An 18,072-nucleotide genomic window follows, 5' to 3' on the forward strand; every position below is an offset into this window, starting at 1 on the left:
TCAGCAATTAATTAATAAGTAATACATACAGGTTTGGAACAACTTGAGATGATGATGACAGAATTTTCATTTTTGGGTGAACTATCCCTTTAATTAATCCATGTACACATTTCATAAAAAAAAAAAAAAAATGTTGACCGTATAATGTTCTTCCAGTGAAGCAACAGACTACTCTCTACTGTTTCAATCATTGATACAGTACAAATATATTTTCCAGTCATTAAGTCTGCATAAACCTACCCCTTTTTTACAATCGACTACAAGCTTGCATTTAGATCTTCCTCCATCCAATCAATAACCGTCCCGGTCCAAAATCAACATCCGCATCTTCCTTTCCTTTCATCTCATCACCTGTGTCACATGCAGGGATGCTCTTCTCCATCCTCAGTTCTTCACCTTCATCATATCCCCCACTCAGACCCCTCCACCCCCCAGTACAGGGCCATGGGGTTACCAAGGGAGTATCAGCAATGCAGCTCCTCACCATTCATTTTAGCGTTAATTATAACTTAAAGGTAGGGTAGGCAATTATCGGAGCAGCTAGCAATAGCAATAGCTTTGAAAGCATGAGATCCTTTCCTTCAGTGTGTCTCCAAAGCCAAGCCCTCTTGAACACATGCACACGTATAGCAGAGTTTACAAAGCGTCATGAGACGAGACGGCGTTAAAATCGGGCCGAATGCAATGATTGGATGATCATTTATGGTCCTATGTCTTCCACTGATGATATATATACATATAAATACATTTAGACCACTTAACTTAGTGATTGCAATCAAGAGACTTTCAACCAGCATAACAAAAAAACATTCCTAGAACAAATCGCCTACCCTGCCTTTAAGTAATGTCTACATGAATCTAGATACATTTGAAAATACATGTTTTTCTCTACATTTTGGCCCACACTCAGACGGTGTTTTTGTCCAGTGAAAATCTTGCTTTTTGAAGATGCTCTCCAAAATGGATAGATTTGAAGCCCTCTTTCACATTGTATATGGACTGTGAAAACGGAAGCATTTGAAAAAGATGTTGTACCTATTTGTCTGTTATACCGTTATGTGCCAACTATGTGCTATTCACTTTCAGTGTCGCTAAATGTTACTTTGTACAATCTCAATATTGCATTCCTGCAGAGATGACAGAAAATGTACTTGCAATTGCTGTCCTGCATCAAAACACGAAGGCAATTGCGTTTAGGCCATACATGGAATGCCGACTGAGTGCAACATGGACGCACCAGTAAGTAGTGGGATATTTTTCTAATAAAACGGCAGAGGAATAGAATAAGAGCTTAATTCTGTCTGGTCTCTCTGCATCTTCTCTTTATTACGTTTTACGCATGTGCAGTAAGATGATTTAAGCTGGTTTCAGTGTGGACAAGAATCTTTTGGAAAACAATTTTAAACACTAGTGTGGATGGAGAATGTTTTGAAACAAAAACGCTGTTTTAAAATGTATCTGTATTCAAATAGAAATAGCCTTATATTCCACCTGCAAATCATCATGTTACAGTATAAGAATAGTTGTGCACTAAACATGAATCTACCGGCGTGGGCGCGGAGTGCGTTCTGATACGAGATGAGTCGCTGCAGTAATGTGACATGCACTCACACATGTTTACTGCTGGATTCCACTCCACTACATTAACTTCAGGAGATAGGACACGTGTGCCAGGCTCTGCCAATGTGCGTGTGTGTGTGTGTTTGTTACAAATTCATGCTGCTGTAGCATGATGCCGCCCGGCCTTCAACCCCCCCACCCCCACCCCCACCCCCCTTTTCCCAGCGTTGCGGGGCACATCAGCGGCCTGGGACGATAGTGTGTGTGACAGCAGCAGCCCAACCACACGCGCCAATGTGGGACACAGGAGGGAGGGGGTCAGCACAGTACCTTCAGGCACGGCAGACAGGACACTCGCGCATGCCTGTACACACACACAGGGTGCACCTCAAGGCAGAGAGGACAGGATAGAGAGAGATCCCCCTTCCCCCAACGCCTACACGGGGTCAAAGTCACCGAAACCCTGAGAGGGTAAATCCAGGCTGTCCTGCACACACACTCAGAGCCCGACATTAGCATTTTCTTTGTGCCACTGCAGCATGGCATCTTGTGCTCAAAATGCACATGCATGGATATAAATTAAGTGCAATCTTATTGCATCACAAGTAAAGACATCATGGCTGCATCTGAAGTACATCATGGCACATCTGGATTTAGGTTTGCGTAACATCCTGTCCACTGAGTTGCCTTCATTCAGTGGATTTTTAAAGGCAGCAATGTATCCTTCACTGCCAGTGAAATCCCACAATCCTCTGCAGCATTTGGTTGGAAGAACAAAAATGGTGTCTGATGTGCTTAAAATGGTGTCTGAAAGCAATAAATTAGTTTATAAATGTGGATTTTTTCATCCCGTCAACCAATACATAAACACTACAGTTATTTAAGATCTGCTTCTGATAGGGTCAAAAAAACAAGAAAGAGACAATGTTCATTAACTTTTAAAAGGGTAAAAATACTTTTTTGTTGTTAACAAAAAGCAGTGTGTACAATCAAACAGTATTTCAAACAGCATTTAGGGCAGGGGTGCACATAACTGGTGCGCATGAGTGGTAAAAATAAACGATGCGTAGCAGAAAACGTGGAGGGAAAAATACTGGTACTCTGGGTACCAACATTTTTGGGGACAGGGACACATTTACTTACTGGAGTAGGATCTTTCTCCATCTCTGGTAAGATAGCAATCATGATGATAAGCGTGTTCATTCATTATTAGGGGTGCAATGGATCGCAGTTGATCCTTGATCCGTACGGATCAATTTCATCTGCCGCTTTTAGTATCTGCTTTCATGCTGAGCTTAATATAAATATAATAAAAGTTCCTTATTGTTGGGCAGTTTCCATTTTTTATGTTTTTTTTTGTAATAATCATTTCCATGATTTTAATTGCTGTTTTTATTTGTTTGTTTGAAGCTGTATTAGGACACTGCTCAATTTCCACTGACTGACCGGGCAGGAAGGCACCATTTTGGACACAACTAAATGAACAAAATGAGCGAGGAGAATTATTCCTTCACTGCACTTCCACCTCTATATACGGATGCTTGTGCTGTTTTTAAAGCCTCACACTTTTTCTTCCTCCAGCTATGCTGCCATTCCTCCCCCATTCCCTTGATTTCCCCCCCTCTACAAGCACTAGCCTCTAACCCAGAACATCACCGTCTTTCTCCCTCACTCCATCTCTCCCTCTGCTCTTCCAGGCCCTTGTTCCTTCCAGCAGCACCAGATAATTACAGCTTTCCCTTTTCCCTTTTAATCTCTCCCTCAACACTCTCTCCTTTCTGCTACTCTGTTTCTCTCTTGCTTCCACTCCCAGGTCCCGGACCAAACAGCCCTGTTGCTAGGAGACAAGCTGGGTCGGAGCAGGAGAGGCAACGGCAGCTCCCCCACGTCTCCGCCTCTCTGGAAACAAGGGATGGAGGGATGGTGGAAGAGTTCAGTGGAGGGGAGAAGCCCTTCAGACATGTGTGCTCAGCCAAAAGGAAGAGACAGACACCGACCCCCCACTGATATACAGACGTCCAAACAAACAATAACGACAAAGTTCTTTCTAACACACACCTGCACCACATGCCGAGCTCAGCATGGCAAATCCAGGGTGGAAAACCTGCTGATAGCGACACAAGCATTTATGGTACTGAAATACGACAGATTGTCTTTCTGTCCTAATCTTCAACAACGAGTTTGTGCAGGACGAGTGCTCTATGTTTTGGCACACATCAAGAGGACAAATTTGCTTCTCAAGTAAATCTATAGTTTTGAGGAGGTTTCAATATTTTAGAAAACAGGAGAAAAAAATAATTACGAAAACGAGAGGGAATGTGCGGCATGGGGGTGTGAAGAGGGTTTTATCTGTAGGGGAGAGATGGACAGGATCGAGTGGGAGTGGAATGAGTTTGACTGGGTTAGTGCTAATTGTGACAGGCGGTCACAGTTTATTGGCTAATCTTGGCAAATGGCTGAGTAGATACACAACCTGATGGCTAAATGATGGAGTCTGTGTGTGTTCATAAGACTAACAAGAGAGCAAGAGGGAAGGAACGCACTCACATCTGCTTGGTCCTATCCGAGGCAGCATTTTTAGGGCATCGTTGGCAAGCTCCCGACATGAAGACCATTCCAGAAAGTAGTAAACCTAATTATGTGGCCTCCTAAGATACTTTCTTTGGCCAATTTCTAAGGCAGCATGTATCCTTTACAGTGAAAGCAATCCCAGAATGCATTACAGCAAACTCCAAGGATTACGGATTAAGTAGGAAAAAAATGCTGATTCAGTAATATATTGTATACTTATAAAAGTACCAATACATTTTTTTATTTTACCCAATATTTGTGTTCTGCATAGAACCCTAGTAAAAAAAAAAGATATACCAAAATCGATTTAAAATACATTTATTTCATACTGAGTATACTTCAAAGTCATTAACATATTAATTGACACATCACTAAAGACTTACTGATATAAAATTATAATTAAACATTATTTGGAGTATTTCTTTATTGCACAGTGCACATTTGTTAATATTAAGCCTAAAAGTATCTTCATATCACTATTAGTATGAATGATCACTGCATAATATCAGTCTTTTAATGAAAGATATTTAAAGTGTACCTAAAGTATACTTGCAATAGTTCCACTTCAGCACAAAGTATATACTTAAGTATATCTTTAGTTGAACCTCAGCACTATTTCCGCACAATTAAAGTGCATCAAGTACAAAATGAGTTGTTCCAATTTAGTATACCAAAAGTACGATTGCAGGGTATTTTTATTCAGCACATAAATATGCAAACGTATTTGTAGTATACTTAGCACAAAATAAAATATTTAGTATATAATACAATTTTAGTATTATATATTTTTCACTAGGGTAGTTATGCTTATTAGAGTACCACGCCATTAGCTGAGCAACATGCTAACGCCAAACTCTAATGGATATACACTTCAAAGGTTTGAGGTCATTAAGATTTAATCAAAATGTGATCTAGTAAAGACATTTATAATGTTACAAAATATTTAAGCAGCTTGAATCCATAATCCATACAGGGAAATGTTTCACCTCACACGTTCCTACAAAATTTCATATTGAACGAATTCCTGCAGAATTTCACCGCACAAAGGTCAATTTTACCACGTTTATAATGATTTCTGAAGGATCATGTGACACTGAAGACCGGACTAATGATGCTAAAAATTCAGCTTTGATCACAGGAATAAATTATGATTTTTTATTTGTAATAATATATCACAATATTACCATTTTAATTGTATTTTTTATCAAATAAAGGCAGCCTTAGTGAGAGCATTATATACTTCTTTTACGGACCCCAAACATTTGAATGGTAGTGCACAATGCACATTATGATTTTTGTTATTACAGCTTTTTGTTCTTACAGCTTTCTGTTGGTCTGCGTGGGGAACTTTTTTGAATTGGAATGTCTGGATTTTGCCAGCAAAATTTCCCAGAGCAACAGTAAATGTGACCGGACCTTTAGAAGACAGCCTATGTGAGGCATCTCTCTAGCTTTCAGAACAGGGCATATTCTCTCTTGATCTGCCCTCTCTCAGTCCCATATGACTTTTCACATATGTACCCTCAACTAACTTTCTTTCCTTTTTTCCCTTTTCTTTTCTTCTCTCCTTGAGCCTCTGTCGTCTTTTTTCCAGGTAAAGATTAGTTTGCTCAATGGACGGAGTGCTGTGTATTCTGTTGGTGAAGTGCACTTGTGTCGTATGTTTTGGCCATATTAGCTCTCAGGGCGTAAGCTGTGTCTGAGTTGGAAATAAGATTGGACACACACTTGGGGTTACACAGCTCCATTGGGATTTATAAGGTCCTCAAACATGCACACCTGAGTGAATGCATATGCAGAGTGTATGATAATGCACCGCAAATGACAGTGTAGCGATAAGGCGCACTGTAACTCAGAGTCCTGAGCCAATTAAAACATTGTTAATTTATCCTGCTCTAGAGCACCGAGATTCTTCACCATGGCAACCGCAGGAATGCAGGGAGACCAGAATACGCAGCCACTCACCTCACAGGCTGTCCTGCAGTTACTATAGTGTGTGTGCAGACGCAGTGAGAAGCTGACAGTGGAAATGAAGATGAGTGACTGCTGGTATACTGTTAGCTCTTGCATTCTCACCAGTGATGCAGCCGTGAATAAGAAACCAGGCCAGGAAACCGATCGATATTTGAGCTGTTTATATTATCAGCACTGGCCAATGACTAACAGAAATGTTTGCTCTTTGTGTCATTTCCAAAATCTACAACAGCCATCTCAAATGACGAGGTGCATCCCAATTCAAATACTTGTGCAGTATTCTTTGCCATTTTTTACTATAAATAGGGTGACTTGCAATAAAAAGTGCACCTCAAATACCCAGATGAAGCCATTAATTAACAGAGAGAAAAAAATGATTCGTGCACTGAACTGTAGCAGCTTTCCTTACATAGCGGATATTATCAGATTCCAATACTGGATGACAAAATATCTTTATAACATTCATACACTACTAGACAGTAGTGGAGTACATCTTTGCACCACTAGTGGCACCAAACAGAACTGCAGAAATAACTCTCCCTGTTTGTGGAAGTTCAGATCTCACAAATGTAACTTCTTATCTTCATATATAATAAATAAAGTCACTTTATGAGACAGAAAGTCACACTGCGAGACTTTTTGCAAATTGCTAAAATTGCAAAGTTATATCCTACAGTGTGACTTTATATCTCACAATGTGGCTTTTTAAAAAAAACTCTCTCACACTTACCTTTTTTTTTTTCCTGAGGCAGAAATCAGATATTATGGTTTTAAAAATGTACATACTTCAGCTTAATCAACAATTTTATTGTCTCTAAATATTTGCAACATCAGCACTGAAAAACCCATAAATCTTGGCCACTGAAGCTCAGTCACTGGGAGTGTACGAAAGTGCTCTACGCTATCACTGCATCAGTTATTTTTGAACTCAGTACCTCCAGTATGAGTTTACGTATTCTGTCGCATAATATTAATCTCCTTCTAGTTAACAAGAAAATTAGACTTATTTCATTTCTCTGTTCACGGGTGATAAATGAAACTAATCATTTTGGTCTGTCATTAGCTCCCTCCAGCTGTGTGTATGCGTTTCTGTTAGACTTCCAGGGTAGTGGAACGACACTTCCTCTTTTCTCTAATTCACAAATAATCACTCTTTCAGTCTCGTATCTGTCCTCGTGGCTGCACAGCTGAATCTACGGCCACAGATACGGCTGTCCTCATGGGGAGGCCAAATTATAGACCGTCCTCCGAATGAAAGGCTTGGTTTTGTGTGAAGCGTGTAAATCTTGTGAATAGCCCATGAATATTCAGGACGAGTCACTCTATTTGCAGATATCAAAAGTAGCTTCACGCCAACTTTATTAAAATCAATTAGTTCCACTGTGATAGAGTATGACGCAGTGCTGCCTTCTAATCTCTCATTCCACACACAACCTCAGTGTCAATGTCATGAGATCAGTTTATTAGTGGTGCATACTAAAGCTAACACAGTTACTAGAGGATAGTGACCTGAATAGTAATAAACTTTGGCAAGTAACTCATAACCATCCTTTTCTAACAATTAGACACTCTGTATTGCAACTGAAGTCACAATGCTTTTTTATTGTTACGGTAACCATGAATTATGCTTATGTAAGCACCGTGACAGTGATAAAAATCACAGATTGTGACTACCATAACACAGGAAAGTCTTTTGACACAGTGTTATTTATTTATTATTAAAATGTATTATTAAAATTATTATTAAAAACTTCCACCAAACTTAATTAACCCACAAGTTTGAGCGCTCACGGTTCGGTTCATATAGCACACATTAACCAAACTTTTTGCAAAATTCAGGTGCGATTCCTGAATATTTAAGTCAGTTTAGTTTCAGAACACTACACCATATTTTGCTATTGACAATCATATTCTGTTGTGAATGCAGTTACAGAGGAGGAATGGCCTTTTAAAGTCGGCATTAAACAATTTGCGATAGTCTCCTTGCGATAGGCTTGCTATTGCTTGATCTTATGTGAGTGACAGGTTGCCCCGCCCTCGCACCAGTAAACACGTCATCAGTATCCAGTAACACCTAAGCAACCACCCAAAATAGCTTTTAAAAAGCATAGAATCACATTGATTACACCCTAGCAACTACATAGCAACTCTATACCACCTACATTTAGCGATAGTTGCAAGTAATATAATGTAAACATAACTTTTGACTGGGCCTGAACAAAATGTCCCAAAACACCTTAGAAACAGCATAGCAATGCTCTACCAATGGCCTAACATAGCGGCTACTCTTGCGAGCAAACACCACTGAAAGTTTCTTAATAGAAAACAGAGCTTTCTCTACTGTGAGACACCTATAGGACATCTTAATGAAGTCCCGAGGAGAAGACGACATTGTGTGTGTGTGTACACTAGAGAACACACTGACCACTAGCTGCCCTGCAAACATCCGTATGGCCCCTTCTCCAGCAGAACAACACTCTGTTCCAGTGAGTTCTTCTTTTTATCAGCTTCTGCCCTGTCCTCTCACCCCCCTCCTTCCCTCGCTCTTCCTCTGCTCTTGTTAGCCTGAGCACTCACTAGCACAATTACCGCTGGAGCTACATCTACAGCTGCTTAACTAGCAGAGGGAGGTCAGAGCCGCCGCGTGTGTGCGGCAGAGGTAATCTGAGTGAAAGAGGAGAGGAGATGTTTTCTCCGGTTCTCTCATTGTTGTGAAGCCGAATAAACCGAGAGCCCTCGATGAGCAGTCAGTGAATGTGAAAAACTCTTGCTCTTTACTGGCTCTGAATGATTAACCACTCAGATCATTGTCCTCATACAACATCTAAACCAACCGACACACACATGCAGACACTAATCTTACCAGCTGCTCCCCTACACCTGCTTTTTGTGTGTGTATGTGTAAGAGATATTTGAGCCCCAGGTAACAGCGACTGGGGGGGTTGGGGGTGTTGTGAGGTTACTCATCTTTAGTGTCCACATGAAAGAGAAAGAGGTGCATTGAGAAAGAAAGATGAAGTTTGCTTTCTTGTGACAAAGAAACTTAATTTTGTCAAATTAGCAGATCAATTAAAGTTCTCTTTCTAAAATGACCTGGACGTAATTGTGTGAAAGTGTCCTGCAGTCCATTTCTTTATTGAAATTCTGGAACTGACTTTAACATGCAATTCTGATATTATTTCTCGCAATTGTTAGTTTATATCACACAATTCTGAGAAAAAAGTCAGAATTGCAAGATAAAAAGTCGCAATTACCCTTTTTATTTTTTATTCTTGGCGGAAGCAAGCTTCCATAGATTACTGATAAATGGCAGCAAATAAAATTATAAACTATTTTGTCTAAATAAATTCGAAATAAAACACTAAACTAAAAGCAATCATTTTAAATGCTACAAGTGAATTTAGGCATCACAAAAATATATAATTATAATATAAAAATTATAGATTTTTTTAAGGAATACATATATATTGTTGTTAACTAAAACTATTAAAAATTGTTTTCGGTAATTGAAATAAAGCTGAAATAAAATAACATAAAATGTTAGATGAAAACCCTAAACTTAAAAGAAAATTATAAATGTAAATAAATAAGTTAAAGTTGAAGTAGAACGATTTCTAAAACTAAAACCGAAATAAATGAATTAAAGCTATTTAGAATTATAAAAAATAAAAGCACATTAAAATATTAATAAATAGTGTAATACTATATGAATAATACTAAAATAACATTAACAGTGATTCAATTATTAGTGTTTTTAAAGATTAATGTTAAATTAACGTTGATGTAAAAATAGAGGAAATAGGCATGTACAATTATATTGACTGATACCAATAAAATAAAAAATGTACTGGCCAATACGGTACCAGTATATTGTGTATTCCAGTTCATCAGATAGCAATTTACGAATTTTAAAAATGTTTAAAGAGAGAACTGCCATTAAAAACGCCTAAAAATATTTCAAAGTCTGCAACTGAACAGAACAGAACAAAACACAGGGTTCTTAAAACAATCATGACACAAAATGCTGCAAAAAAAAAAACCCAAAAATGCCCATCCCTATTGGAAATGGCGGTAAACACGTCACAGCTCACTGACTGTTCAGACAAACACAGCAAACACACCACCTCCCACTCCATCTGCAGGGGTACAGCCCATGATGATGTCAATGATCACAAGCACATTCTCTCCTCATACACCTGCACATGGCCGACCACAAACACAAACAAACAACCATCAAACATTCCCACCCAGTGTGTGCTGAGGGAGGGTCTTTCAGTAATACAGAATAATTTAGCTCAGCGTTTGGGGCTCCTTTAGGTCACAGAGATGAATGGACTGATAAAACAGGCCGTCCCAGTTGAGATGCTCCCTTAGGCGGAGCAGAGGCTAGACTACGCACACACATACAGCTAAGGACAGAGAGAGCCATATTTTACACATTTGAGTTAGGCAAAATGAGTTTGCAATGTGTATTGAAAAATCAAGAGCTTGTGAATCAGAATCAAATTGAACAGGGGAATCTGTATTAACACTCAGCTCAACTAAATTGTTTCAATATTTTCTTTTAAAACACAAAGACACGCAATAATTTTTAAGCGTGTAAGGTGTCCAAATACTTTTTGGGGTCACTGTGTTTGACGTTTTTATGTTGTCAATGTCTTGAGATTCCCACTATCCTGTCCTACCCCACCCCACAAAATAAAAGAAGCTTTAGGACAAATAAGCAGAAGAGAGAACAGCGTTCTTCTGCAACAGTTGCTCAGTGTGTTTGGAGAGAGAGAGAGAGAGAGAGAGAGAGAAAGGGAGGAAAGAGAGGAACGTTAGGGGCTATTAATAGTGTCCACAGACGCTGGTGTCAACTGCATGTGATGGCTGTGTGACTGTTTCCTCCAGCCACCTCTTTCTCCCTCTCTCAACATCATTTCTTCTTTCTCCCTCTCCTGAAATCCCCTCTGCTTTCTCCATCTCGCTAAACGGAAAAAGTCGACACTTGAGAAAATTTGTCGATAAATGGCATTTCCATCAGCTATATCGGTAACCGCTTTGAAGCGCTAAACCTTTTTTTTTTTTTTTTTTTTTTTTTATAAAATCCTTGGATGGAAACCTGGCTATTGTCATGTTTCTGTCCTGCGCTGATATGAAAAAAAATTCCTTCCATCTTTCATTCTTCTCCTCTCACGCCTTCATCCCTATAATCTCGTCATTCTCACTTAACTCTCCAACTACAGGTCATTTAGGGTGAGTTATTGAAGACCCATTTCCATGTGTGGATGATGTCTGCTGTATTCACACTATTTTAAGCTGACTGTTTTGATGAGTAATACTGTAAGTGACGCGTCTGAGAGAAAACAGTTTGTCAGACATAACAACAGACTGATCATTGTATCATACCGAGCTTCTGATCGGTCCACTCAAGCGTCAAACTACTACTTCACACAAGCACACCAATGAGGTAAATAACAGAATGCAGTACTGTAATTAGTTTTCACTTAAAATCAGTATTAATGTACATTTTAGATATACAAATGTTAAAGGAATGGTTCATACAAGATTTAAATTGTATCATTATTTACTCACCTTCATGTTGTTCCAAACCCTTTGCTGTTGCTTTTTTCCCTATGGACACAAAAGTAGAACTTTTGAACTTTTTTGGAGCAGCTCTTCCAAAGCACAACAGGTCATAGTCGCTAGGAGCCGCGAAGCTCCAAAAAAAGGACAAAAACCACCAAAAAGACACCATAAAAAATCATGTCAGTGTCATTTTAGAATACAGTATCATTATGGTATTTTATATCAGTTTTCATTTTTAATTTTAGTTCAAGTTTTAGTCATTTTGTTATGTGCTTTTGACATTTTATTAGTTTTTGGTAATATTGCTATATTTAGATTACATTTATTTTTGTCAGTTTTAGTTTTGAACCTTTTAATACTACAATGTATTTCAGTTAGTTGCCAAGGCAAGGTAAAGATTTTTTGAGTTACGTTTTTTAAATGTTATGTTTTTCGTTTAATATTTATCATTTATTTTATTTCAGTTACTGAAAACTATTAACAGTTCAAAATAACAACACTGGTCCATGTTACTTAATCACTATGTTAATCACTACTTAATCACTATGTCACTGGAAAATATCATTTCTTTAGACACATCTAAATTTGTTTCTCACTGAAAAAGTGACAGCATATGGTCTGGAACAACATGAAGGAGAGTAAATAATGATTTGGGGTTAAATTATTCCTTTAGAATTCAATCAAGAGAATCGGGTCACCAGGTGACCTTTGCCAAGTTCCATTTAATCGAAATTTGTATTACAGGTATAAGATTCTCCATTTCTCACATCTGATATAAAACCTCCAGGCAATGGCCGTGATATGAACATGCTGATAGACAAGATCTCCTTCACACTCTTGAGTGTGAGTCTGGCCTCACAGCTTTGTTTTAAGCTGAGCTAACCAACAGGTCAGAGTGTCTGGATCTGCGATCAGGATCTTGTGTTACCAGTGCATATTAGTACGCAGTCTCTGCACTGCTTATCGAATGGTGAGGGAATCACTTTCTCTCAGTTCACGTCAATTAGCCCCCCCTGAGTGAACTGAAAGGGAGGAATGTCTCATAAAGAAAGCAGAACACACACATACCCAAAGCAAAGAGAGTGAGCGAAAATAGTATTTGAATAGGACAAATCTGGGGCAGCCGCTTCATTATGAGGGTACACAGAGAGCATCCATCTTAACTTTTCCATCATACCACTTTCCTTTCCTTTATCAGTGAAATGTTCAATAAAATGAATCTTCATCTGGGCTCCTGATTATTCCATTTGTTCTGTTGAGAGCTGACCTGCTCACCTCGTCTCTGCCTCTCTATCTCTCCCTATTGCTCTCGTACAAACACACACTTCCAACTAGCCTTTTCACCAATAATACCACACACTGATTGTCTCACTAAGCTACACAGGTGAAGTAAATCGGCAGGTGTGTTTAGGTTTAGTCAATTATTATAAAAAAAAGTCAACGGCTTGGAAACCTGAATTCTTCAGCTCAGAAAGACAACATTTTTAAAAACACGCATTTTTTCCCCTCTAAAACAGGTCTCAATACATAAATGCTGTAAGTCATTTTGTGCGACTAAATGCTTTTCCTAATGATAAAATGCAAAAAAGAATAAATGCACTAATGCACAAATTTGGGCTTTCAAAAAGATGCTGTTTCTAAACTGATCCATACATTATCATGAGAAAACGTATAACACTTTTACGAGTTGGAAATTCCATATGAGTTCAACCGATTTGATTGTATGAAAACAAACGCTTTAAAAAAAATAGGCTAAGCATGAAGGTCCACCATTAAACCTGTCATTACAGCATAAGCGGGTGAGATTGTACGGATTAATACAAATGCCCACCAACTCTCCAAAATGTAAATGAATTATCATGAGAGTGTGTTGGTCTAATTAACCCCAAACAGACACATGTGGGTCAATGATAATGGTAATGAAAAGGGAAAAAACATTTATACTGATTTCTATACCAATTGTTTGATCTACTCATTTAAAAAATGTCAAGTACTGTAACCATCAAGTGAAAAACTTTCCATGCACTTTGAATACACTTGAGTTTACTCAATGAATACACTACTCAAAAGATCAAGGTAACAAAAATGTCAAGTAGGCTACTGCATAATCAAGTAAAAAATATAAGAGGTTTTCTCAGGACTACTTGACCTGAACAATATTTGCCAATTTTTTATGTGCCTTCACATAAAAAGCTAAAATATGTTAGATTTTGTTAAAGCTTTTTTAACACTCATGAAGATCAAATGTTTTCCTCTCTCTGTTGTCAGGTTTCCTTGTCACATGACAACAAAATGAATTCCATGCTGGTTACACTATGACTTTTCAAAACCATATTTTTTTCACTACTACTAATAATAATACTAATACAAATAATAAAGTTGATTCAACATAATAAACAATATGCCAAAGCATAAAAAAGAAAACATAAACATTAAAAAAAAAATTTAAACAGAAATTGAAAAACATTCAGAAACCAAAAACAACACCACAAAGAGGTGCTCAGGTTATGGCCTGTAAATACGAATTATATATATATATATATATATATATATATATATATATATATATATATATATATATATATATATATATATATTTCACAACAAATGTTCATCAGCTGTAAATTTCATTAATATTCTGAAGGGTAAATTGGTGTCGATTGTTTGTTAGTGACTGATAGTGATAACAGCTTCCGGACAATCGGGTGGCGAAGCTGCCACCGTTCCCGTGGATACCGGGCGGAGTGACACAAGAACAAGTGGTTACCGGAGACCGAGAGTGAAATGAACTCCACTACAGACCACAACCGTGAACAAGATTCACCGGTAAACATGTGCGCCATTGTGCGTCTGGCGCAGGATTTGCATAGGCAAATGTCGCGCACGATTACGCGTTTGATAAGCAGACGGGGAAAAGAGCACCCATACTAACCGTTGCCTTGATGGGGACGTACAGGACCGGTCTGTCCGCTGCCCCGTTCTCGCTCTCGCTCTCGCTCGGCTCGCTGTCAGTGTTGCCCACCTGGAAACCTTTGGATTTCACCCAGAACTTAAATTTGGCGTTGATGTGGTTGCTCTCGATATAGACGCCCTCCGAGTCGTCGCTCTGTAAGAGGGTCTGCAGAATTTTGTTGTATTTTCGCCGGGTGACGGTCTTTGTTTTGCCGGAGTCTCCGTAAGTGCGAAGGCACCACTCCTGAAAATCACCAAACATCTCCGCCTCGGACACCGCGGGGCTTCGGCTCCTTCTCGTTAAATCCATCCGTTTTTTGGTTGACATGGCTTTGTCGGTCCTCCTCCGGAACGAAAGAGGCTTCGTAAAAAATGTTAGATATGTAGGATAGATATAGCTCCTATTATACCGCGAAAACAAATGAAAATATTCTTCAAATTGCAGTGTGTTTGTCCAACCTCGCACCTGTTAACGGAGCCGTTTCTTCTGTCCCACTGGGTGGCAAACAAATGACAGTCCCGCGTCTCCTGTTGAGGAACTGAAAGAGGGGCCGTCCTACAAACGGCTTTCGCCCACCTGTAAGCTGAGGCTAATTAAAACAAACAGTATTTTGCCTAAATTCCCTAAATACGACGATTAGGCTGTGTTAATAAACGCAGAAGTCCAGGGATTGCTATAATGAGGAGCAAGTGGTCCTCTCAGCGTTCGTTGAAGCTCGGCTCAGTGAATGAACTGCTGCTCCACCTGAAATCGCTCTCACCACCTGTTAGAATGAGCTCGAGCCTCGACGCTCCTCGCGCCTCTTCACGCGGAGGACGGGATTACAGGTGCGTGTAATGTGAGGTATATGAGGAATACTAACTGACACACGAGGCGGTGGGATGGATGGCTTTGAGCGGCGTCCCATGCGCTGTGGGACAGTCCAGATCCAGGAAGTGCAGGCGTTCAGATAGCCCAAAGCAAGCAACACAAAGCAGACGAGTGTAACGAAAAAAAAAAAGTTTAAATGTTATTGGTTTATAACATATATATTTTTTTTTTTTGTAATTTATAAAGTAGGCCTACTGTATCCAAGCAAACCGAATTTAAGCAGCATTTACAATGAAATTACATTTGCTGAAATTTTTAGAATTGTATATGTATGTGTGTGTATAGTTACATTTTTATCTCATATTTTTATTTAACATTGCCTGTTTCTATATTCAAACACACATGAGGGTGAGTATTTTATCTTTTTTAGTTTGTTTTGGGGTGAACTAAGCCTTTAATTTGCATCCATCTATGTATTTACTGCATTAATGACTGGATGCAAGTGATTTACTGCAGTGGTGTGATTATGGAGTTTGAGATATGCTGTATTTATACACATACACACAAACACACACATATATATATATATATATATATATATATATATATATGTGTGTATATGTATATGTATGTATGTATATATCTATGTATGTATGTATGTAACGGAGGCCAGCTAAGAACTGTGCAGATAAACCTCACTCCCCTGATATCAAGAGGTGCTCTAGCAACTGACAATAGAGACAGCTGTCTTTAGCCTCCTTATTATAGCACCCGCCTCCCACCCTGGAGACTCGGGTTCGAGGCCCGCACAGAGCGGGTCGAACCGGACCTGAGGGGTTACATTGGTGCTGTGACCCGGATGGGAGTGAGTGTAATGGAGGCCAGCTGTGCATGTAAACCTCACTCCCCTGATCTAAAGAGGTGCTCTAACGACTGACGCTAGCGACTACAGTCTTTAGCCTCCTTGTTAGAGCGCCCGCCTCCCACCCGGATTAGAGGCCTGAACAGAAAACTGAAATGTATAGCAACTATGAGACCTTCAACAGTGTTAACAGGGCTTTACACAGAATACGCTTCATTATTTAAAAAAACGAACAGTTCCACTGAAGGTTGACTAAAGGAGATTTCAGTAAGAGATTGGAATTGTAATGTTGTCCGTCATGTATTTAAAACACCTCATTAATTTATATTTTCACTAAATTAGCTTTCCCAGCTCAGTAGCGCATGTTGCTGACAATAATAAGGTCATGGGTTCGGTTCTCAGTGAATGCATGTGCTGATAAAATGTAGGCTATACCTTGAATTGAAAAAATTATTTAAAAAAAAAATGTTAATCATTATTTTATTTTTTTTAAATCTGAGTACAGTGTCTTGATGACCAGATGTTGTTAACTTTCATTTAGATAGATGTGTCCTGAGGAAAAATTTATTTTCACTGATCATGAGAGTTTGCTCTTTCATATCTTAGGAGATTTAATTGAGTTCTTTAAGTATCAAAGTTGTCTCAGATGTCTGTCTTAAAATATCTACGAGAAATAAAAATAGAAACAGCTGAGACAATCGTAGACATACTGAGCTTAATATGGATACCAGCTTAGATAGTAGAATGTGAAGAGAAATGCCCTGAACAACCCTTTCCCAAAAGAAAAATCGTAGAAACTCGAGACTAAAAAGTCTGCAGAGATAAAAAATAAATAAAAAAAAGGCTCCATTTGCACTCTGATCTACTGAGAGATCTGCTTTATGATTTTTCATGGGTACACACACACACACACACAAAAGTCTACTAAAACATTTTAAGTTGTGATTTGGGTTAAATTCATTAATGACTCGGACAAAGTATTTTCCAACATAAAGATATGTAAAATCTAAGAATAATTTAAATGAATTAATATTAATCTTTAATATAGCCTCATGGGCAGCGCTCCAACATGTTGAGCTATTGTGCTTCAGGCAACCCCAGTTCGAGTCCTGGCTCACAAACCTTTCCCGATCCCGTCCCCCTCTCTCTCCCACTTCACTTCCTGTCTACTCTACCCTATCCTATCGCAATAAAGGCAAAAATCTTTTACAAATATATATTAATCTTTAAATAATCAACCAACCAATATTCATCTAAGTGATTAGCGAAATTATTACTGCAGATAATGAAATAATGTGGGCGATCGAGGAGACCTTGAGTGAACAGTGAGCATGGACGTTCTGTGCTGGGCTGAGTGCGTTTGTGTAACTCCAAGTGCCATGTGTCTGAATCAGACACAACATGCAGATACACATTCAGTGTGCTGAAAGTACGAACAATTGTGTGTCATGTTTAATAGGAGCTTTCAAAATCTTTAACAAAAACACATATCATTGATGTTCTATGAAAATGAGGGCTGATTTTGAATTTTTTGACATTTCTGGAAAGCTCAGCTCCATTGAATAAAGTTTTGTGACTTTTTGTCCATGTCTGTTAGCTTTGAAGCCATCAATACACTATTGTATGTCTAAAAAAAATATATAAAAAAAATAATTATAATAATATTTTTCCAGGAAAACAAACAAAACTCATCGTCATCCTACACAACACAGATTTTTGTCCAATGAAATGCCATCATGAATGAGTGTGTCACACCCATGTCAACTACCAA

At 38.6% G+C, this 18,072-nt stretch overlaps 1 protein-coding gene across 3 annotated transcripts in view; it reads right to left on the reverse strand.

Moving 5' to 3' along the window:
• LOC309481506 (nucleolar protein 4-like) overlaps positions 1–16,992 on the reverse strand; it is a 57,318-nt gene extending 40,326 nt beyond the window's left edge. For 2 of the 3 annotated variants that reach the window (XM_082146466.1, XM_082146464.1), the window contains exons 1-2: positions 14,609–16,992; positions 11,683–11,721 (exon numbers count right to left, since the gene is read on the reverse strand). In XM_082146466.1, the coding sequence (XP_082002592.1) occupies positions 11,683–11,721; positions 14,609–14,956 (387 nt within the window). In that variant the 5' untranslated portion in view covers positions 14,957–16,992. The remainder of the gene's footprint in view (positions 1–11,682; positions 11,722–14,608) is intronic. The other variant, XM_082146465.1, reaches the window with a different exon arrangement.
• Positions 16,993–18,072: the final 1,080 nt, after the last annotated feature.

This window comes from Leuciscus leuciscus (assembly GCF_965113295.1).
Source record: "Leuciscus leuciscus genome assembly, chromosome: 18".
NCBI lineage: Eukaryota > Metazoa > Chordata > Actinopteri > Cypriniformes > Leuciscidae > Leuciscus > Leuciscus leuciscus.